The sequence below is a fragment of the Dendroctonus ponderosae genome, unplaced genomic scaffold, assembly GCF_020466585.1.
Source record: "Dendroctonus ponderosae isolate FM_Combo_2020 unplaced genomic scaffold, Dpon_F_20191213v2 Dpon_F_20191213_1, whole genome shotgun sequence".
Taxonomy (NCBI): Eukaryota; Metazoa; Arthropoda; class Insecta; order Coleoptera; family Curculionidae; genus Dendroctonus; species Dendroctonus ponderosae.
Window position 1 is genome coordinate 11,211,525 of NW_026017110.1, and position 23,295 is coordinate 11,234,819.

The 23,295-nt window shown below is 31.6% G+C and overlaps 1 protein-coding gene across 2 annotated transcripts; it reads left to right on the top strand.

Annotated features, from left to right (window-relative positions):
• Positions 1–1,964: 1,964 nt before the first annotated feature.
• On the top strand, positions 1,965–21,847 carry LOC109535276. Of its 2 annotated transcripts, XM_019901167.2 has the most exons (6): positions 1,965–2,194; positions 2,248–2,369; positions 13,904–14,038; positions 16,830–17,002; positions 19,782–20,000; positions 21,267–21,847. In XM_019901167.2, the coding sequence occupies exons 2-6, from the start codon at positions 2,303–2,305 to the stop codon at positions 21,675–21,677; spliced, it is 1,005 nt and encodes a 334-aa protein (XP_019756726.2). In that variant the 5' UTR covers positions 1,965–2,194; positions 2,248–2,302; the 3' UTR covers positions 21,678–21,847. The 2 variants fall into 2 exon arrangements, with proteins under 2 accessions (XP_019756726.2, XP_048519448.1); XM_048663491.1 differs by lacking the exons at positions 1,965–2,194; positions 2,248–2,369; positions 13,904–14,038 and adding an exon at positions 15,989–16,093.
• Positions 21,848–23,295: the final 1,448 nt, after the last annotated feature.

Consider the following 23,295-nt stretch of genomic DNA (forward strand, 5'->3'; position numbering starts at 1 on the left):
ATTAGAGGGTAATAAAGGAAGTTATAGAAAGCAAGAAAGGGTCAGGAGTATTTAGAAAAATAATGTCGCCAGGGAAATTCGAAATAACATCATTAAAAGACGAAAATGGAAATAAACTCAAGACAAGAATCGGGTTTCTTGAGTATCTAAAACGATTTTATGAAGACCTATACTCAACAAAAGTTTCAGCGAAACCTCGCTATAAAACAGATAAGAGAGCGAAATTAACTAAGCACCACACCGAGGATCTGCCACACATAAGCAAAAATGAAATTAAAACTAGACTCAAGAAAATGAAAAAAAAAATATATCATAAAATAAATCAAGATGGGAAGGCCAAAATTATTGGGGTATCTTGGAAAAGTTTTCAATGACTGTTAAGATAAACGTGAAATACTTCAAGCATTAAGAAACGCGGGAGTGATTATCCCCTATAAGAAAGGATATGAGGAAGATATTAAGAACAGACCCGTCTCACTGCTGTCTCATACCTACAAGCTCCTGGCAATAATAATAACGAACAGAGTTACCAGCAAGCTTGAGGAATTCCAGCCAGTGGAACAAGTCGGTTTTCGTGGGGGGTACAGTACGATTGATCGTATACACAATCTAAGGCAAATAATAGAAAATTCATTGGAGTATAATCAACAGGGCTTTCTAGCTTTTATAGATTTTAACAAATCGTTCGATACACTGGAAAAATGGGCTTTTTGAATGCTCTAAATAGATGCCGAATCGATAATCGATATATACAGCTGATCAACGCTCTCTTCCACGACGCAACCATGACGATCCAAGTCTTTGGGGGAATTGATCCAATCTATCTATGGAGATGCGTGAGGCACGGAGATACAATATCCCCTAAAATATTCACAAAGTTCGTTATAAAAAAACACCCTGTAGATTTTCACAACCAGTCGCTTTACCTGGGCTTTACCGCGGTAAACGGTCTAAACATTAGCCTACGTAAAAAATTTGAGCAAAAAATTTCATAAACTGTAGGAGTTAAAGAGAAAATACCTACCAACATTTTTTTGAAACTTTAACATCCTGTACCTCGTTAACCGTGGGCCTGAGAAAATAAACATAAATGGAAACTCGATTTTGAGGTCCTCTACACGCCCCTGCTCTGTGTCTATAAGGTTGTGGTCACCCTGTATAGAACCCAGTGCCTACTTGGGTCTTTTCTACGCGAATTCTTCAGCAGTGCAACTTTCTGAATTGTAGCCACTCTACAAGATACTACTAGTTCGTCAATGCAACTACAATTAATACAATTCTATTAATTTTTCATTCTAGCCAGGGACAAAATATTTGTTAAAATTTGGTGCAATTACCTAATCCTACAAATTTTTCGAAAATAACGCTGTTTAGTTTGGAAATTTGCTATTACTTCAGTCGCTTTATTGGCAGCAAGAAATATGTCAACTTTAAACAAATTCGGAGGATAGAAATGGTGCGTTTATTAATTTTTTCGCAGTCATATTAAATCAATTCCTCAATCGAAATGCTGTTCGAGGAGATTCCAGAACACATTCGCTTCCATTCTTCCTCGACTTTCTCAATGTTAGAGCAATGGATTGAAAATAATTGCTATGCCTTTAAGCGTTTTTGCGAATTATTACTGGGTCCTGAGATAAGAAATTCTGACGATTCTGATATCACCATAAATACAGTGCAATAATCTTCAACAGGTACGACGATTCGCTAATATTACATACGTAGAATAAAGAAGAAGAAACATACTTATTGTTAGATGTTGGTGCTTTGGAATTTGATGCATTGTCAGAAGTTGCAATTTTAAGTATACGATTGACAGTAAGAGTTTCATTTATTATTTAATAACAATGTACTACCGTGCATAATTTTGACCATCACTATGAATTTCATTAATTAAGTTTGATAGATTCATAAAAGTCACTGAGTATGTGCGAATTTTATTTAAAAAAACAATAACATTTTTGTCGATACAAAAGTCGATGTGTTATCAAAGCAAAAACTAATTGTTTTTCCGAATAGGTGCATAGGTCGGTGTCCCAATACGAATTGAACACAAAAATTGCGCAAAATCGAGAGGATTGTTCAAACTACACAGCAGCAAGCTTATATATTTTTAGCAGGAGTAGCAGGACAAGACTCATACATATCGACTGCGAAGCAGAGAATCAGCGCACACCAACGAGCATTTATTCAGGTTATATTGATTTGTTTACAAATAGCGCTTCGAAGTTCAACTTCACATTGCAGCTCCTGCAAAATTCCTCAGTAGTCTCCTCTATTCACACGTGATCAATTCGAAAAAATGGAACTTACCAAGTCTGTGATGTTTATTTTTGGATATCTTTGCGTGGCTTGCTCCAGCTTACCAGGTAAGTTAATTTTACTTTTCCTATTTTACTTCATCTTTTACATCGAGAACCAGTTTATTAGGTGAGATTATTAAATTACTCTATTATGCAAGCAATATATCTAAAGAGCTAATCCCATTAACGCTAAATCCAAAATTTTAATGCTATTCTAATTAAGACCACGAATTGTTGCTGATCCTAAATACGAGTGTTTAGCAAAAGTTATCTAGTTTTTTTTCTAAAGCGTGCCACTATAAACCACGCAAATGGTATTCTACCGAATTTCAAGTTTACCGCTAATCCAAAGCCCTGCAACTTATAGTACCAATTAATCAAATATGTATCGCTAAAATTCCGTAGCAAATATTTTAATTCCACATTTAAATGGACGAATGTGAACCTAGGGTATTAAACCTAGAGACTATAATGATTTTCTTACACAAGACAATCAATTTCTTTTATATCTCTCGATAGTCGATCTCAAATGTTGCCCAGATGCAACAAGGAAAATCAATTCAACATAAGTTCGGAAGCGAGTTATGAGGTTAATAGTAAGCTCGCATTCTTAAATTCACTACGTTGGGGGAAACTGTTGAATTTTTCGTGAAAAACAAAAAATTATTGAATCACCTATCAACAACGAAATGGTTTTATAATTTAGGGTCAAAGTATTTAGCTCCGGTTATTTTCGTTTCATTCTTGAATCACTATACATGGTATTCTCATTTTTGCTTAAAGGTCCATATTTATGAATTATGGGGAATATATCCGCCATATCATCCCTTTTAATAATTTACACACAAATATTTGGTTTGTCATACTAATTGACGCGAATACAATATTGTGCATTTAAATTTTCTTCAGACACCTTAATTTAAATTAAGGTAATTTTCATATCAGTCCTCCAAAAATTTGATCGCAATTAATGAAAACTATACAAACTGACGCACGTGTAGTAGCAAAGAACATATATATCCGAAATATTTGGTATTATTTCTCTTTAAAAGACAAGTTAGTTTTCTCAATTGTAATTCGAATTCGCGACTAAATAATTTATGCTAGACAAAATATCATTTAACACCGTTACAAATTGCTTTGCTACTGATATGCACGGTGCGAACAGAATACCATAGGTAATACTTTTCATTTGCTTTGCTACTTCAGTTCAAGTTCAAGACGTGCGAGTACTGAAGTGAAATATTTACCTTGAGAAGATCAGGTTAAATAGTATTCAGATGCGTTACCAAGGTGGACCGCCAACAATTTTACGTAAAACGTAATTGAAATACGATCCATGTATGGAATAGATTAGCGTAAATTTCCGATCATCCAGTCACATTATTAGAAAAACATTGTAATTTTTTTTAGTGGTCTGTCCTCTTCATTCGGTGTGTAGCTAAAACCATATTTTTTGCAGCTGAAATCTTATTGTCACTTTTTAATGAATACTAAAAAGAATAACAGTTCCATTGGAAGGCATGAGTAGTTAATATTATAATAATTGCCTTATTAGCAATTTATATAAATTTGAAAATAATCGACGCCCTTGAATCAAGTTGCGGGAGCTATTTGTGTGACGAACTGATTGGCAAACAATCTGTATAACTTGGTTTTTAAGGAGGGACGTCTAAACGTTATCTGTGCGGATTTTTTGGAATAACGACTACATTTACTTTATATTTTACATAAAAAAATTAAATTTATTATCTATAGCATTGCTTTTTAATTAGCAATGACTTCTTAAGAATTCCTTTCGTATTTAAATAAAATTGAAATTATATTTGCCAAGCCAAAACAGATTTTCAAAAAATGAAATTTTAATTTCAGGTAAAGTGCCAGCTAGTAGCAAAGTGGACAGACACATTTTGATCCGAAAGTTAGAGATCACTATAATGAAACTCTGTACCGATTTTAAATATGAACTGCGACGAAATGTTCAGAATAGGTCAAAAAGAAAAAGAAAAAAAGTTAAGTTTGATGAGCTGTAACTCAAAAAATATTCAGATTTTAAATTTTTGCTAAGTGACCTACACCATTATTTTTGAATGTAGAATCGCCCTTTAGATTTTCTATCGCATTTTCCAAACACCCTGTGTTCAATAATTCCAAGTCGTACGTATAGGTAAAGCCATTGAACTATATACTAACGTACGTTACGTTAGTATATAGTTCAATGGGTACAGCATAGGGCTTTCTTATCCCGAGTCAAATCTTTTAATTTCCAGCTATGAAAATTGCTTTGTAGTACAAAATTTCTGACGGCATATTTGGACAAAAAAATATAAAAATTATTTAATGTTTCAGAAACCGCTTTAGATAAATTTAGGAAGCCTTAAACAGAAATAATGAGACCCCGCAAGTCTAATTGAAATGTACAATAATATACTAGGTGCCTCCTTTAATGTTTTTAGTTTATAGATACTTCTCGATATAAGCTTTACTTCGATGTACACATTTTCAGATAGATCCTGCATCGCGTTCTCCATAAACGCCCAATACGCCTTCACCCTGTATATAGCAACAATTATTCTTTCAAAAACTTTGTGAAGATTAGTGTAACATGTGAAGGCCCTTGCAAATCGCCAAAAAAACTGGCATGGATTACCTCAAAATTAATATTCGATAACATAAGCTCACAGTAAATAGCTACAATAAAATGTATTTTGTAGCTGTGCATTTCTTTCTCCTTTTGAAATAGCATTTTATTCCCGATCTTTTAGAGAGAGATAATTACACAAATAAAATACACTAAGTTAAAAGCTACATGTTGAGTAGTTCAACACAGCTGAAGGTCCAGATTGGTTTCCTGATGATACAGGTTTATGGTATGACATGAAACGCTTGTCTTCAAAAAAGTCCCACAACTTGCCGATGAAAGACCAGACATTAAATTTACCAACATCTTTTCAATACGGTTTTAACGGTGTTGTAAACCTGGCAACGGATCAAACACTCAGGTGGCGAAGAGAAAACTTTTTTTTTTCGTAACAAAAATATGTTTCAAGTTGTATGTTCATAAACATGTAAAAAAGCGGCAACATTAAAGTGGTTTTCTAATATTTTCTTCACAATTAGAACTGACTAAAACCCTATTGCTAAATTACGATGCGTTGGAATGCAATTTATTCCGATTTATAATATCAGCCTTGATATTTTATTAGCAATGTTTGTCACGACAGGATTGTCGTCTTTGAATTAGATTGTTATAACACAATTCAATTGCAAATATTTTGAGGATATGTTACAATTGGCTTATTCCTCTGAAGGTTTTTACTAAGGGTTATTAAGAAGTTATATATTACCTATTGTAAAAATAACACTTTGCACAGAAAACTGAGATCTCTGCAAAATAAATAAATCGGAAATTTGGCACCAGGATTTTTTATTTGCGTTTTTACTTATTAGCATTGCATAGGTTCTGCTTGCATTTAAGCATAGAACATTTGCTAAAACTAACAAATATTGTTGAGAAGAAGTGAATGGTTTTCTCTCTATTTTGATCATTTTACTGGATTCGTCTCTCTAATCACTTAAATTGAGTGCAATTCAGTGTTTGAAAAATTAATATTAAAATATAATAATATATAAATACCTGGATTTCAATATGTACTACACTCAAAATATAAGTTGTCCATAAGTTATCTCAGAATGACAAACACCATGACAGTTAATTCTTTCTAAGTTTCTGCATTTATGTCCTAATGATCTAATGGTAGCAAGTTCATGCAAAAATTTGGGGTAAAAATGAGTAAAAAAATGTTACACGGTGGGGAATTTTCAATTTGTACTAATACACAGTGCGAGTTGACACGAGACTTTGTGTATCAGAACTTTGTGAACAGAAGTTCAGTTGTGGCTATTTTTGCTTTTCTTGACACCGTTCACTTTACCATCAGAATAGATTTCGCAGTACACTGGTCTAATAGGTTGACGATTTAACCAATTTAGATTTGTTCAGGGAAATAAACCTGATCATTTCAAACACTCTTATAGAGTCTATGTTTAGACGCTCTTCATAAACATTTAATACATAAATAAAATAATAAAAAAATTTGAGAAAGGGTATTTATATTTACCAACTTTTCATTTTTTTTGGAATGTAATGCATATAATAACTGTTCTGCTGCCTGCAGAACTATAATTTTTGACATAAAATTTGAAATATATCAAAAACGGTTAGACTAGGAAAAATATTTAGAAACTGGAGTAGAATTCAAAAATGTAATAATCTAGAGGGTGATTTACAATTGGCGACACTCTTCTGGACGTGTAGGTGTTGTCTGGGGGTGTTTTAGGAGCATAGGAAAAATAGGAAAACAATTATTATTATTAAAAACAGAGATATTTGCAAAAAACTAGATGTTGACTCCATAAAGAACAATAACGTCATTTTTGAATCACCCTACATATTCTTGGAAATCAGATAAAAACCATGCCTAAAAAAGCCGGTAAAGCATTGAAAAAATACTCGTGCAATGATTTTCTTTGCAAAACAGATTTTTTAACACATAAAAGCTTTCAGCAGTTTTTACTAACTTGTTGCTAAGTTGAATATGGCAAATGATGACTAAAATTATTGCTAAGAAAAAATATCAACCGCTGGCACCTGTAAATATGGAAAATAATAAAATGTTAACCAAATTTGCTGTGACAGAAAGTTAATAAGCAATTGTTACTGCAATAATCATACATAATCCATTTTTATTGGTCCGGTGGAACAACTTGACCGACAACAAAAGTACATATCGGCAGTTAGTTCATTACAAAGGATCATAATATTGTCCTCATATCAGATTATCGCATAATATTAAAGCCGACCATTCCATATTTGGCATGAACTGAAGCTTTCAATGACTAATCTGCCAGGTAGTTGAATAAAAATTAGCTGTTCGCAAATACTTACGAACACGATTTGCTTTACTTGCAAAAATAGAAGTAACCGGATACGTTGTCGAGGAAAGGTTATCTGCTTGATGGCATTCTGTGTCTGTTTCTAGAATTACCTTGGTATATTACTTGGAATATAAAAAATGCATGTTGGAAGAGTCGCTATATTGATTAAATTACGAAAAATACGACATTACGGGTAGACCTTGTTCACAATCCCTTTTAAATTAACTGTATTAGATTAAATTGTAGTAACCAGCAATTAAACTAACTTAGTTATTTTAATAAAATTAAATACTCAAGAATTATTTTTGGGAAAACAAGTAAAAGGGGAACAGAGCAACAAAATAGAGATAATTTTAGGAACCCGGTATGTTATTACGGACATTCTTCAAATTGAATTTGACCCAAGGAAAATTAAATCGGGAAATTTCTTATTTGAAGTGTGTTTTAATTAAATTTCCAACACATTTATAACCGCAAATTAATTTAAATTCAATGCAGTCACGTTAGGCTTAATTCCAATTTTATATTATCTATTTAACACTAGAACTACTAGCTGGTCAATATGACCTATTTTACCAACCGATCAAAATGACCGAATAATTGTGCCTGCAAAATGTTAATTCATTAAACTGATTACAGAATTGTAAAAAATAGAATTTTTTAGAAAAAATAACGTTTATTTCTTACATTTATTGTGAACACAGGTCGTTTTACTTACAACATTTTAGGAAAAATATGAAAATAAATTAAAATATGAAAAACCCTAACAAATATTAATTTAATTATTAATTTTTATTATTGGGAATATTTTTATTTTTTAATATTGACACTATTTTTCTCGACGCATTGCTTAAAAAGTGATATTGTTTTGAATATACATATGGTGCAGAAAGTTCTGTTGCCAATTGAAACAAAAGGATTTTTGTAGATACTTTTTTGCCGGTAGTTCCTTTATCCATACATTTATTGCAGCTAAATCTCGGATATTGAAAAATACCTGAAGAGGCCTTCTTCGAAACTCTGGTTTTGTGCTGTACTTTCTATATAAATATGTATTTAGCCCAACCGCAATATAGATACAAGATATAGATACTAATTTTGGTGAATTCCGTAAATTATTTTGTAATCTTATCATATTGATATTTGATGTTTATTTTGAAAATTTCTTCAACGGTCAAAATGACCGGTTGGTATATTTAGGCATGTTGCATACGCAACTCAAGTATTATGGGGGAGGGCTAAAGAAGAAATATATGGTGTTATTGAATACATATATTTATTAAAAGTCATGACACATGAAAAAAAAATGAGTAATGTTTTACATGAAAGTCTTGTGAAGAATTTTTCTGTTGAGAACTTTGCTTGCTCTAACTAAAGAAGATTTTAGGTAGGTAGGACCTGAGATAGTGTACATTTCAAATAGGCTTATTAGCGGAAAGCTATCCATTCATATTATGATAACAATAATTTATATTGAAATTATTTTATATCAGTATTGAAATGTAGTGTATATGATATAGAAAATATCAATATTTAGCATGAACGGTTTATTATTACACAATAAAACGTTTCCCATTGGCTATCCGGATTGAGATTTAGAAAGCACGCATGGTTAGGCCCAACATCTGAATTGTTAACAAATACATTAATTTGCATTAGTTTCTTAGCGCATCTATATTAACTATAAATTTTAGAATTGATTTTGAACAATGACTTCCAGCTAATGTACTTGATGGCTGTTGTAGCTGGGACCTCCAATTAAATCAAAACACAAAAAGTATCCGTTTTATCGTTGTGAAATAATGTTGAAATATGTTACGCTGACCGCTATCTGGAACACATTTCTAGTTGAAGGTACTGCATGTTTATACGGTAAAAGCAATTTGCGTATTGTGTGCACAAAATAAATGCTCACGAGTATAATGTGTGATGCGATAACAAAACATCCAAATTGAAATTGTCGATGGTGATTACCACTAGTAAATAATACATATTTGTTTATATAACTACTACGTAAGGCGAAAGTGTGAAAAGTTGAGATCGGGCTTTTACCAAATTAAATTTTACTTCAATCTAAATAAAATGTTGAAACCTATTTTTCATGTACTAATAAATTCATATGCCAATTCGTTTCGCTTTATTAAAACGCACCCACGGTATTATGCAGTTGTTGTCTTCACTCTAGTAGATAGCCATATTTGCTTTTTTTCTCAGATTTGTCAGATTACAACGTAGCAAACTAACTAAGTTATGAACTGAATATCACTCAATTTAGAAGCAGTCATATGTTGTTTACGATAATTGCATGATCATCAATTTGAATTGCATGATATAATAATTTTATAGTAACATGACAACTGAATATCAGTTTCAAACTTAGAGACTTTCGTAGAAATAACTAGCGTAAAGGCTAATTAATTTATAGATTCACTACATTATTAAGTTAAAAAATATTGTCAATTAAAGGAAACCAAATGTTCACTTGGCATGATCGGTGGTTGAGCGAATTAAGGATAAATTAGTGGAATAATTTTTTGCGAAAATAATATGTAAATTTTAAGTTTCTTGGCGACCGTGATGATAATTAATGATAGATGTTGCGTTCTCTTTTTTAGGTTGATCGGTCGCCATATAAAGCGGACACAATGATTAACTAAATCAGTGCAATATTACATGCATGGTTGAAATGCACTAAATTATTGAGCCCCGGTGATGGCTTAAATAAATCCATCATTCTCTGCCACTAAATATTCCAGAATATGCGCTGGGGCAGCCTAACAGACAAGTATCTTTTAACTTAAATTTTTAAAGTTAAACTATGTAAGATAAACTGATTATATCAAACTTAAAAAAAAAATATTTTAATTTACGTATTCTAACACAACCAAATTTAAAATTCGCTGAGACATAAAATTTTTACTTTGTATTTAAAGGTATAAAATTTTGGTTACTTTTAGCAAACAATTACTATTGCAAATTCAAAATATCGGTACATCGTGGTATACCTAGCTTGTTCCTTAATACATACAGGGTGATTCAAAATTGGCGTCATTCCTCTGGGGGTAAACATAACAGTACCTACAGGAACAATAGTAAAAAAAATAATTGCTATTAAGTACTGAGGTATTTCCAAAAAACTAGATCAGAAGGATGACAACAATGTTTTTCAACTGTTATGAAAACACAATACAAAGAAAGTCAAAAAACAATGAAATATTTTGAGGTTCGGATAACGTTGTCACTTTGCTGTCAGTGCTGCCAGCCTTTTTGTTGTAGATTTTGGGTTATATACCTAAATCCGCCACATATGTCATCGAAAACATCCTGTAGAAGGTTATGTATTAATGCTCAATATTAATCCACTAACAAACAATTAAGTTTTTAATTCCCAAGAGGTGCTCAGAGTTCCACCCGTTTAACTCCAAACATGTTTGTGCCCCATTCACATTATTGCGCACTCTTGGCAGCGGTCTGTGCTCACATTTTGAGCAGCTTCTCGTTTTCGGTTAATTGACTCTTGCTCAATTTGTAGCGGTGTTCGGGAGATCAGATATTTAATGTGCCCTTGTGCTCTTTGTATCTTACGTACAGGAATGTAGTAATTCCTCGTGGGAGTTATCGGACACTTATCCGGTGTTTAAGAAAGTGTCAGTTGTTGCGCAAAGCTTCGAGTAAGACAGACTATCTACCTGTAACTATCTGTTAATTACTAAAACATCATTGCCGCTTGGACTTTTTACCAAAAAATTGTAGAAGAGTACTTTCCAAATATCAAATATTTTCGTAATTTGACCCAAATATCGTATTTTTTTCATTTTGAATATTTTTGTAATAGAAAAGTACTCCAATATGCCGAGAACCAAACATGGGACCATTTCAAAATAATACTTATTAAAAGTTGAAAKTCGATTTTCATCTGTTCCTCAGCTCTGTTTGTCTGTCAACTGTTTCAACTTCCCGAAATTTTCATTAAACATTTTTTTCAATATTTTTTTCGTACCTTCCAAGTAAGCTYCTATAACCGCTTAAAACGAATGACGCCTATATTGAATTACCCTGTAGATGAACCGACGTTTTGCTAGCAAGTAAAATTTAAAAAATATGCTTGTAAACCATTTAAAAAGTGAAAATCGGAATTCTCTTCCATGGCATTTTTCGTAAATTGCGATAAGAAAATTATACACATGTTAAACATAAAAATTGTATATTTAATATGCGTTTGTAATTTTACAATACCCATTTTAATTCTGCTTTAGAACAATGAATAAAGAGACATAAATATGTAAAAATAATTGTCATATAGACTTTTTGGTTTGGTGGTTTTATTGTTGTAAAGATTTTAATGCTAACATTAAATCTAGTAGTTTCAGTATTTCCTCCTTATTTGTTGAGTGCTTCCTTTCAACTGAAAAGCAGTCGTTCGATATTTTGACAAAAACTGTTACATTATCTTTGAAATATCGTCAAAGTGGTCGCATATTCTTTGACTAAATACTGACTTGCACAAATGCAACTAACACTGACTTGTGAAATATAACAATCAATTAAAGTAGCCCTCATCGTCATGAGATAATTAAATATTCTAAAAATATATCCACCTGCATTAGAAACAACTTTGTAATTTGATTCGATTATCTACTCTAGTGGGTAATCATTATTCGCCATGAAATTATTCATTAAATTTTTCCATTCTTTTTAGCCCTTAATTATAATTTTTGGAAGATCCCAGAAGCCATCGTTCAGAAGAAGAAGCCATCGTTCACCACTTATAAGTATTCCTAGCTTGAATTACTCCTTATAAATATGACTCGCGACTGAAATATTGATCATTTGGGAATATTCATTAATTTTAATCGTTTTGTCTCTAGTTTACCTTGAACTTCGCACCACGTAATTGCAAGCGTTCGTGTTTCACAAAATTGGTTTGTTTGTTCATCCTTCCTCTACATTGACAGGTATTTAAGTTGATCATGTGTGGTCGTGCAACTGCTGCTAAACACGTTGCTTATGCGCAAAATTTACTGTTTCATTTTTACTTTAGTTTTAGGACATTCTGCATTTGTTAAGAGATACTGATACAAATTAATTACAAAATTTAAATTATGCATGTAAATAAAACCCAAGTGATCAAATACTGTTTTAATATACGAAATGATAACTATGTTAGTTTATGCTATAGATAAAGTTGATTTACATGTAGATAACGGTTTTATACGATCGGGATTTTTAGTTGTTCCTCTTTTTATTCTTATATTTTTTGAGCTACAATTTTGTAGTAACCGTTCAACTTTGCGCCTAAAGTAGTGATTTTAATGATTTATAAATTACTGCTCTAAGGACAATTAATTTTTTTTTATCATGTTTTAGGTTAAAATATAACTAGTAAAATACAATCGACTGGGAAAGCACGGACTAACTAATAATGTATATAGGAAAATAACATCCAAATACCAGAAATATTAAAACTAAATGTACCTGCATATACAAATATTCAAAAACTTTTGTTTCGCATTTTTTTCGTATAGTGTATAGCCTTAGATTTTGCCAGCTCTTTGGAGTGGGATACTCAGAAATATTTTGTAGTGTTTTTGAAGCAGATTCTGAACACAAGCTTAGCAATTGAGGAAACTTATTGCAATTTGTTACATCGCTAAAATCGTTAAAAAACTATTTTTATTTTAAAAGCTGCTGCAAAATAATGAATTAATTCACATTAAGAGGGGGCTTTTCTAATTTAATATATACCTATTATCCATGACCCGAATGCAACTCTGAAATTACATATTTAATGTTTATGTTGAGGATGGACGAAGTAAAATTTTTCCAAGTCACATGTTCAGCATTGACCATGAATCGATCGTGAGAAAAATATTGATTTGGTGGGCTATGGGAACCGAATTACTAAATTTTGGCAGAAACGGACTATTTTCAGCTTTTCGGTCAGTGATGCTGTACGTATTTCCCAAGGACTTTATATTCAAGTTGATAACTTGGTACAATAATTTTTGTAATACAATAAATATATTCAATTTTGGGAGAAAATGCAAGTACAGCTTTTGCTCGCTCATTGTACTTGCTAATTGAATTGATTATGAAGTTTACGTGTTCATAGTGATAACTTGCCTATTCGTTTTTAGCGAATTTTTATTAATAATTTAGCGAAAGTTCATAATGACCGTAAACCATATATTCGTTTAATATGATAATTGTTTCAAGAACACGGCCGCAGTTTATTTTATGTAAATTAAGTATAAAGTTTGTTCTTTATGTAAGTATGTACAAGTTCATTCTTTATCAACTCTATCAAATTAGAAACGAAAGTTTCACATCGTAGACACATAGTGTTCTCACATATATTTGGAAAGGTACTTATGCCTTTTTCAGTGTTTCTATTTTGCTTGGAAATGTGCTTGGGATTTTATGTTTAAATATAATTCGAAATTTATTGCCTCCATATGCTTTCGGTGTCGTCACAATATCAATTTGGCGGTGGTCACGTAAATAAAACGTTTTACAGCTATAAACATTTAGACGCGGACCACATTTGTGGAGTTGGTATGCCAAACGTCTTAATAAAAAGCTTATAATGCATTAAGAACATTGACGCATAAACTGAACTAATTTATGTTTCTTAGTTTTGTATATCTCAATTTTTGTTACAGCGCACCGGAAAGTGGATGAGATCACTCCGATTGAAGCATATGGAGATCAACCCATTATAGATACAGGAGTGTTCGACGGTTGGGAGAATCCATTTTCCAGCAATCCTTTTGGAGGGCTGTTTGGAAGTCTAGATGGTAAGTTTCACTGAGTTGGAAGAGAACCACACTTTACAATTAATATAAAATATAAGCAATATCCAATCAAGAATAAATAAATAAAATCTTTCTCGCCAAGGAAAGAAAATATATACCATGTGGAAAACTGGTATGAGATTATCTATCTATGGATGACAATTAATTCTAAGGCATCATGTGCACGTATAAAGCATACTTTGAAAAGTTGATGGCATTGAGGATTTGGTCTGTCATGGTTTTCAGAAAAAAAACTTCTCAGTTTGTTACGGATCTGCTTTGAACAAAATTGATTTTTTTGTAGCATAGGTACCATGCTATGGGAAGAAGCAGCTGTAGAGAGCTGAATTTTGTTTCTTTCTGAAAACCAGAACAGAGCGATCCCCCATATTATTAATTTTACAACAATAATACCATTCCATTCTTGAATGGTATACAAAATAAAACTCGCATAGTAATTTTATGTCATTACATTTAATGCTGATGCTTGACGATTTTCGACAAACCTTAATAACTAGTACAATGTGAAATTAGAAACATAAATAATTTTTTTAGACTAAACATTCAATCTAGGTAAGTCTCTAGAATCCCCAAAAGTATGGCGACATTATTTGGCTGAAAAGCTGACTTGACTTTTTTTCTGCTATTGATGGTCAGAATTAAAAACGTATATATTTTTCATTTATTGGTATACATGGATGGATGGATTGCAAGGAAACTTGCTGCACTTTTCTTCCTACGTAAAGCTCATTTTGCGTTAGAGCAAGTGCTTTGTACAAGTACAAGTACAAAACCTATAAGAAATGTTTATTTGGTTCTAGAATGAATTTATATCTGTTAGTTGTTGCATTTATCCGTTTACCAGACTTCCTCTATGAGACCTATAAACTCTTGTTGCCATGACAGATTTTGGGAAAATAAATTTTTCTGTATTCTCGCAATTCAAACTGAAAAATCGAGTATGAATCACTGAAAGCACTAAAACGAATTTCATTTAAATACCAATTAAACTCTGTAGCAGGTAGAGCATACATTTATTTTGTTAGATAATGTCTGTTAACAGGCAAAAAATGTAAAAACCTTCTTATAAGAGACATTGTCAACATTTACACTAAATGTTTCATAAACGAGAACGGAGGTAATCCTAATGGTTGGCACCCTCGACTTCGTCTCGGGTGTCAAACCCCGTCGTCGTTCGAAAAACGACACTTCTCGCCCTTGTATCGAAAACTACTATTTTGCGCAATACGTAATAAAATTTAAACTAGACTGTTACTTTAAGCCAACGAATGTCGCAGTACGTTTTTGATCGTATATAATTGAGTTATTTATTACGTTGCAGTCACAATAAGTCGGAAAAATATAATTAAATCATTAAATCAGGGAAATATTTTAAGTTCGTGCCATTTACATATTCGCTTGTATGTGGTGTAGGCGGTCGTTTACTTGATATAGAAATGGTATTTGTACACTACATGATATCATATGTTCACTTCCTCGAAAAGATGGAAATTAGATACGTAGATACCCAGAACTAATTTAATAGGTTCGACTTACATACAAATGTAAAAATAATTAAACCCCAATTGAACGTATTCCTTAATATGGTGGAAATGTGTAATTATCAGATTGTTTAGAAGTCGGGCTATATTATTATATAATTTAATAACTGCATTTGTTATCAGATTGCGTTGATGATTGCATTATAAGTAAACGTTTCAAACTCGTGAAATAAAAAATATAAATAAAAATCCGTTAAATGAAACTCAACATTTTATCGAATTTTTAAGTGCAGGTACTCAGTTTTGTAATTAGTTCCTTGCAAGCAATAATACAAATTAATTACTATTTTAATATCCAAAACTGGATTGTTGTGGGCATCCATAACGTAGGATTTACCTGTGGGAGTGTTGATGTTATTTATCTTGAAAATTGCGAAAAAAATCTTAGTATTAATTCTTTACTTGTTCGTTTGTTGTGCGTGACTTGGTGTTGGCAGATCCTATCTTGAAAGATCCAAAACTGGAAAAATGGAAAAATCCTGCGAGTTTTGTTCAGGTTAAGACACTTATTCTAAATATTCCCAAAAAGTGTTACTCTAACAACGTCAATACATTAAGTGTGTTCATCGGTTTCAAAATTGTTAAGGATATGCGTCTATGCTATTGTGATGTTTAGATTTGTTGCATTATTGCATTGAGTTATGGCTGTGCTTAATAGTTTCCCTGCTTCTTATAGTTTTTGTTGTRACTGAAAATCCAAAAATACACTAAAGTCAGTCTATTGCATTTACAAAATGCAGTTACAGATACATTAAATAACAATTAAATTAACCAATATCAATTCCAAAAAAAATATAATTTTACTCGGTGTGTAAACTGTTAGTATCAAAACGATTTACTCATTTAAAATATTTACATTGAGTGTCGTAGTTCGCTCAAATGTGTTCTATACACTGGAAATTATTCGTTGCAAACTCGAAAGAACTATTCTCAATTAAAATAACATCAACATAGAAATGGAAGCAGAAACAATCAAGTTAGTTGACATCAAATCAGCGAAAATCTAATCCACTTTACGTATATTACACGTGTATGTAAAATGCGTATGTTCTATTACACCTTTCATACTCTCGCTCTTTTTTCAATTTAATGTACAAAGGTTTATTTCAAATAGTCAAATTTCAAATATATAGTCAAATTTCCTTAATTATGAGAGATTGAAGCTCTCAGTAGTTCTAATCTGCCTGTTTTATTTTAATATTTTATGTTATCTATGTAACCATTATTTCAAGGTATCATGGAGCGAATGAGGCAACAGATTGCTTCCATTTTGAACAGGCTTCCTATCGGTAAAGCTAGTAATGATACTGAAGTATTGTCGTTCCCGGGTGGATTTGAACAGCCAGCATTCCCATCAATCAGTGGCATCGATCTGTCCAAAGGAAACACTACTTCTATAACAAAGGTTTGGAAGCATTTGATTTAATTTTAGATTTTAGCAACTTACTGCAGCTTTATAGCAAGTTTAAAAATTTTATTATGCCTCATTTTAAGAATGACGAGAGGAGCAAATATTGAACAGCTGCCACTCATTATTTCAAAAACATTTTTCAATATTACAAAATCTTTGACTTTATAAAGCTTCTGTTTTTAAGTAGGCAAATATGTCATCTACATCCGAATGAAATAAAATGAAGTAATTTCTGTACTTTCTAGTGCTGTGAAGTGATATGCATGTCATAATTTCTAGTAAAAAACGTATATTTTGTAAGTTGAAAAATCCATACAAGATGTGTTTTTGAATATGGCAAATTCTTAATTACTAATTTCGCTTTGGATCAATCAATACTTACCACATATTCACGCGGAAAAGTAGACCGGTAGCTGGAACCCACTTTTCAAGAACATTGGTTAAATTGCAAATCTTTCTGGCATGTAAAGACGAGATTGGAGAAACGTGTGCTTCTTTAATTTTTGCACTTTTTGCAACTAGTCCTGCATTTGCAGATTTGCAAATTGCAGCTATCTTTTTATCTAATTTTATCTATATCTATTTATCTAACTACACATTAAATAATGTCAAAGATCACCACAAAATAAATAATGCCGGAAAAAATATTTCAAAGAAAAAAGGAATTAAAACCTTAGTCCAATGACTCCATTGCGTTCACGATTTAGCCCAAGTTATTGAAAAGCAAGTCGTAGTCGACTTTTCAAATATTTTGTAGTATGGACGGGGGTTGTTTAGCCACCTTAAAGTAGACATCTCCCTGCAACTCTTGTTTGTGTTCTGCTGTTTTGTTTATTTCTTAGTTTCTGAATCAATATTTTTACTAAAGAAACATTTTTATCGGGCAAAGCTTCGAATCTTCGGTATGCTAAAACAATTGCTCCTTCTATTGAACATATCTTTCTGGGAAAAAATACAGCCAAATAAATCCGCCAAAAACGAAAAAATTTAACTTTAAATTCGACTTAATATCGCTTCACAAACGAGATGCTGAATCATGCATCAGCAGAAATCTTTAACGTTCGAATCGAATGGGAAGATAAGGCATGTTTAATTCCAATATCTCAGGGAACTATTTCAAAAATCTGATCTTGCCAGCTATTTTTCTGTCCCTGTTTTAAGTTTTGGGATGCCAACTCATTGATCAAAGGCTTAAAAATAGGATGCTTCACTTTTTGTTTTCAAGTTGACTTCGGTAGAAATAATGCATCTCAATGCACGACGTAGGAATCGTTTTAAATTTTAATTTCTTTTGGAGCTGGTTTGATTTATGTTCCTTTTTCTTTTATATTTTTGCAAGGTTGGTTGATTTAGAGTTCATAGTAAACATTCACACTCATGTTTTGCCGTGAAAATTATTCTGTTATTGTAATTCTGTAATTGCTTGACGGTGACTAATTTTAGATTTATCCAGGGCGAAGGGAATTTTCGGTATGAGCATTTGAGATCCTTATCTTTTCTTCCAATACGACACAGAAAGTTGACGTATTTGTTCTTAAAATTCTACATTTTTAAAATTGTGTATATTAGCCATATTTTCTGGCAAATTCAAATCATTAGGTAAAGTAAGCTGCGATTTCCACGCAAGACAAACTTTGTCAGCGATCATCATATTCAATAAATTTTTACTTTTTTTCTATATCTATGCATTTAATTGAATTTGACTGAATCATACGTATATTTAGATCAGGTTTTCTACCTTTATATTGGCATAATGCATTGCTTCATTGTGATCAGTCAAAATTATTCTCTTTCGTTTCCAGAAACCTGCCAATAGTTTTTTAGAATTTCCTATTTATGTTTTTCTAGCGTTTATAAAAATATACATTTTTTATGCAAAATTTTCAATTAAGTTATCCAATATCCCTGATCTCTTATTGATCTTTTGCGTAAATATAAGCTAGTTCTAGTTGTTAACTTTGCTCTCTTAACTTAAGTTAAACTTGACAGTAATGCAACTTAAAAACATTGTACGACGAACTGATTTGCAAGAAACTAAGTTGGTTTTCACGATCTGATTTTGATTTTGATTTCAGATAGATTAGTAAACAGAGTTTGTCGAGCAACCTTTTAACGTGCCTAAAATATAATAAAAATAAATCATTTAATTATATTGTTAGGGCGCTCTTTCAATGCTTACCATTAGTCATGACCGATTAATCAAAAACACTCGGATACTAACGATAGCGGAAACAAGCAAATAATTTATTTGAACTAATATTTTATTTTAAAGCAATTTTTTGATGATACACAGTTTTTCTTAAATTAAATTAAGTGATTATCCCTCTAACAACAATTATTGAAACATTGACCCTAACTTTGTAACATAATAAGTATGTAGTTTAAAAATCAGTATTCAAATAACTATGATAATTTTCAGCTTCACCTATATAAATAATCGATCTAACTGTCGATTCTGCGCTTCGTTGACATACTCTGTTCAATTCTAAAAGTATCCCCTTGAGAACACAGATTGTATGTTTTTTTTTTAATTGGAATCTAACGATTGAGTTAATTGCTTTATTTACAGATAAATAACTTGTATTACAACGTGATTGAACTTGTCTATTAATAGTTTATCAACAATCGTAACCAAACTGGTCAGGAAGCCGCAGGATCAATTGAAGAAAACCTTAAACTGAACAACAAACAATTACTAATTTGTTCGTTCCTAGAACGTGTGTTGTTATTGCAAACATTACCACTGCTCTTGTCTGATTCATTTATATCTTAGGTCATCGACGGTCATAAAGTAGTGATCAATGAGACAGAATATAAAAACGAGGATGACTTCGGGGGGACTTTCTTTAAAGTCCGAATCATCGACGTGAAATCAGACAGTAGTGAAGTGACGACCGAGAAAGAAGCCGAAGCATTACCTGAAAACACCACACAAAAAGATAGAGAAGAAATAGCCAACAGTATGGAGAATGAAATATTCAAATCGAGAGAGGTTGGTAGTTTGGATAGATCCCCTCAAAAAATTAAAAATGCTTAATAAACAGGCCATAGTCCGCATGAATTTATATACTAATTTGCTTTGCCGACTAGGGATTCAAAATTTTGTCATTTAGTTGCGTTGTTCATTTTTGCAGAATTATTAATACTAATATATCTATAATAAAACACATAAATATATTTCGGCATTAAATTGTGCCTATTAGTTATTATTAAACTAACGTATAACTTTAATGTAAATACGGTTTCAAGTTAACTTTACCTACTTGTACCAATGTACTTCTATTTTATATACCTATATACCATTAACCAAACTTATTTTTATACCGTACGTACAAAGAAATACATTCCTAATCTAATAATCCTTCACCTTAGCTTATAACCTACACATAATAAATATGTATATTACACTTTATGGCGTTAACTATTAAATATGTTATAAAATAACAGCGGCGGATGCTTAGTTTAAACAATAAATACATATTAAAATAATGAATTTGTAATTTATTTTTCTGTCTATTTTCGAGCATTTCAGGATTTTACTGCTGTCTGTTTTTCTGCGTTTAAACATGTCCGTATCACGTAATATAAAACGTATATAATATAAATTTAATTTACACTGTATATAAGTTCCCAAAATTTTTTTCAGAATTGTTTGCAACCAAGGTAGTAAAACGAAAAAATTAAGCTACATTTTTAGGTCAAGGGAATATTTTCTTACTAAACTGAAGATTTCACTAATCATGTACAACTAACACGATTTCCATTCATTTGCAATTAAATCTAACTACACATAACATCTACTTTCGTTATCATCGGCAACTAATCACGATTTACTTTATCAGTTAAAATTTTACTTATATCCAATATATGTATTTACAAAATGTCATCGTGTATTAAGGAAATTGTGCTGCTTGTGTATAAACAATCAATTTTAAATAATGTCTGCTATATCTTTATCTACCTATTATTTAATATTATCCGCTGAAGATCTTCGAATGCATTTTGCAATTAAATTATAAGCCTCACGTTAAAAAGTATGTACATTTCAAATTTGTAAAACATGGAAGATCCGCCAAATACTTGAAAAATCTAATTTTGCTTTTCGCTTTTCGTAAGCTCAATGGCACAGTTTATGGCATTTATAATACTTGATACATTAATAATAATATCTTTTAGCCTATCTCGATCATTTGTCAGTAGCTAATAGATACCTGTTTTGCACGTAATTTCCTCAACGCACTCTTTTCTCTATCGCTAGGCTGAAGTAGCAGGAAACGAAGATGAATTAGCTAAAAATACTTTAGAAGATAACGTGGATGAATTCAATATGGAAAAATACAAAAACCTAGAAACTTTTGACGAGGAACTTTTATTCGAAAACGAAGATGAAGACATTCAAAGTAATACGAAGCCAAACCCAAAATATCCGTCCAATTCTAACACGGAATGGAACAAGAATAATATCACTTTGGAAGCATCTGTTCCTAGCAATGTTATATTTGACGATGAGAACACTATCACATCAGATGGCCACGATGCAGTAGATGCAGCAGTAAACCCAATCAGCTTAAGCAGTGATACTTATGTTAACGAAATATTGGCTAAAAACCAAGGAAGATTAAATCCAGATGCAGAGCAAATCTTTGATAATTGGGTCGTTCCAAGATAACTTATCATCAAATTGGAATAAGCGCATTTTGGTTAACAGAGACTGATTTTTATTTATTTATTTTCATTCATTTCACTACTTATGTAGCACGGGATGCAAAACGAACCGCCTAATTTGCCATTTTCATATTCGGAAATACATTTATTTATGATAATAAAGCTGAAAAATGTCACTGTCTTTTATTGTAGATTAGATAGACTTATTGCTAAAACAATATCGGAAATTTCCAAGAAGATGGCTGAAATCCACTACTATACATACTTTTCGGATAATTTTTTAATTAATTTATCACGCAGGTCTGTATGTTTCAAGGTGTTCTAATAAACCCAACTTCCGCGGTATCTTGAATAGTTTAGGGCCTGAAATTCGGCACATAAAAAATAATTTCAGCCATCCTTTTCATTGATTTCATTTTCATTTAGCTCATTTTGCTAAGAAGCTCGCTGGGTGTGTCATAACACATAAACATATTTGTTTTTTGTGGATTGTTGAATCCACTATTCTTACTAACAATTTTCGATATTGTCAAAAATAAAGATACTTTATTCTTGAGCAAAATTCATATTTTCTGATATACCTCGAATACGACTGAAAGAAAATCTGATGGTCTCATTTTAGGTTTTGAGCCAACCATAACTTTTTATAAATGCTAAGTTTTTTTCTTAAAATTAATAATAAAAAAGTTTCCTATATGGTGCGACCTTAAGTAGACGTACTGTATATTTTAAAAATGTACATATTAGATTTCATTGTTAAAATGGATACGCCTTAAGAACCCGGAAAACAGCAGTTTTTCCTTTTATTCTTGGTCTGATTTGATAGAAGTGGTTATGTTTTTCCACATTTACATTCTGTATTGTTATTGATATTCGTCGGTGCAAGTAAGTAATAAATAGTATTCTTTTGTTCTCTAGTATTATATTTGTAGTATAGTTAGCAAATTTCAAATAAATATCAAAATGAAGATTCATATTTTGGGAGGGAAGGTATGCTGATATTAAGTGTATTTGCTGCTCAAAAATGTGCTATTCAAATTATTGAGAGGAACCCTGAATAAATTGAACACAATTGTTGTTTGTAACATAATTATATAAATAGATATGGTTTTTTTGTAACAAGTGATACATTTGCGGCTTGATTTTCATAAAATCTTTAATTGTAAACAAAATTTGTTAATGTCTATTATTCTGATCATCATTCAGTATAATGCGCTGATGGATTTAATCAAAATTGGATTGATACCTATTGTATTAACGCAGAAATTCGAAATAAATTGACACGATTGTCCTGTTGCAAACAAAATTTAAAACTAAAGTGTATTGGTAATATTATTATTAATATTCAATGTAAGTCAAGCATTATTTTTGGGGTTTTGCAATATGTTATTTGAATTATATTACCTATTTGAACGCAGATATTTCAAATAAGCCAAACAAGATGATAATATGTTTTGAATTTGATATGTTAGCCATAGAGATAGAAGCAAACACGCGAAATAGTTGTAAGTAAAAATGCCCAAAATATTGCATTTTTATGGGGCTAAAAATTTGTGGTCACTACAGATGAAAAATTATAACATGATTCGAAGTTTGTATGAACTGTATGAAATATTTCCTGC

Coding starts and splice junctions, on each gene's coding strand:
- LOC109535276 (XM_019901167.2), top strand. CDS start 2,303: ATGGAACTTACCAAGTCTGTGATGTTTATTTTTGGATATCTTTGCGTG. Junction 14,039..16,829: donor GCTGTTTGGAAGTCTAGATG/GTAAGTTTCACT, acceptor CATTATTTCAAG/GTATCATGGAGCGAATGAGG. Junction 20,001..21,266: donor AAATATTCAAATCGAGAGAG/GTTGGTAGTTTG, acceptor CTCTATCGCTAG/GCTGAAGTAGCAGGAAACGA.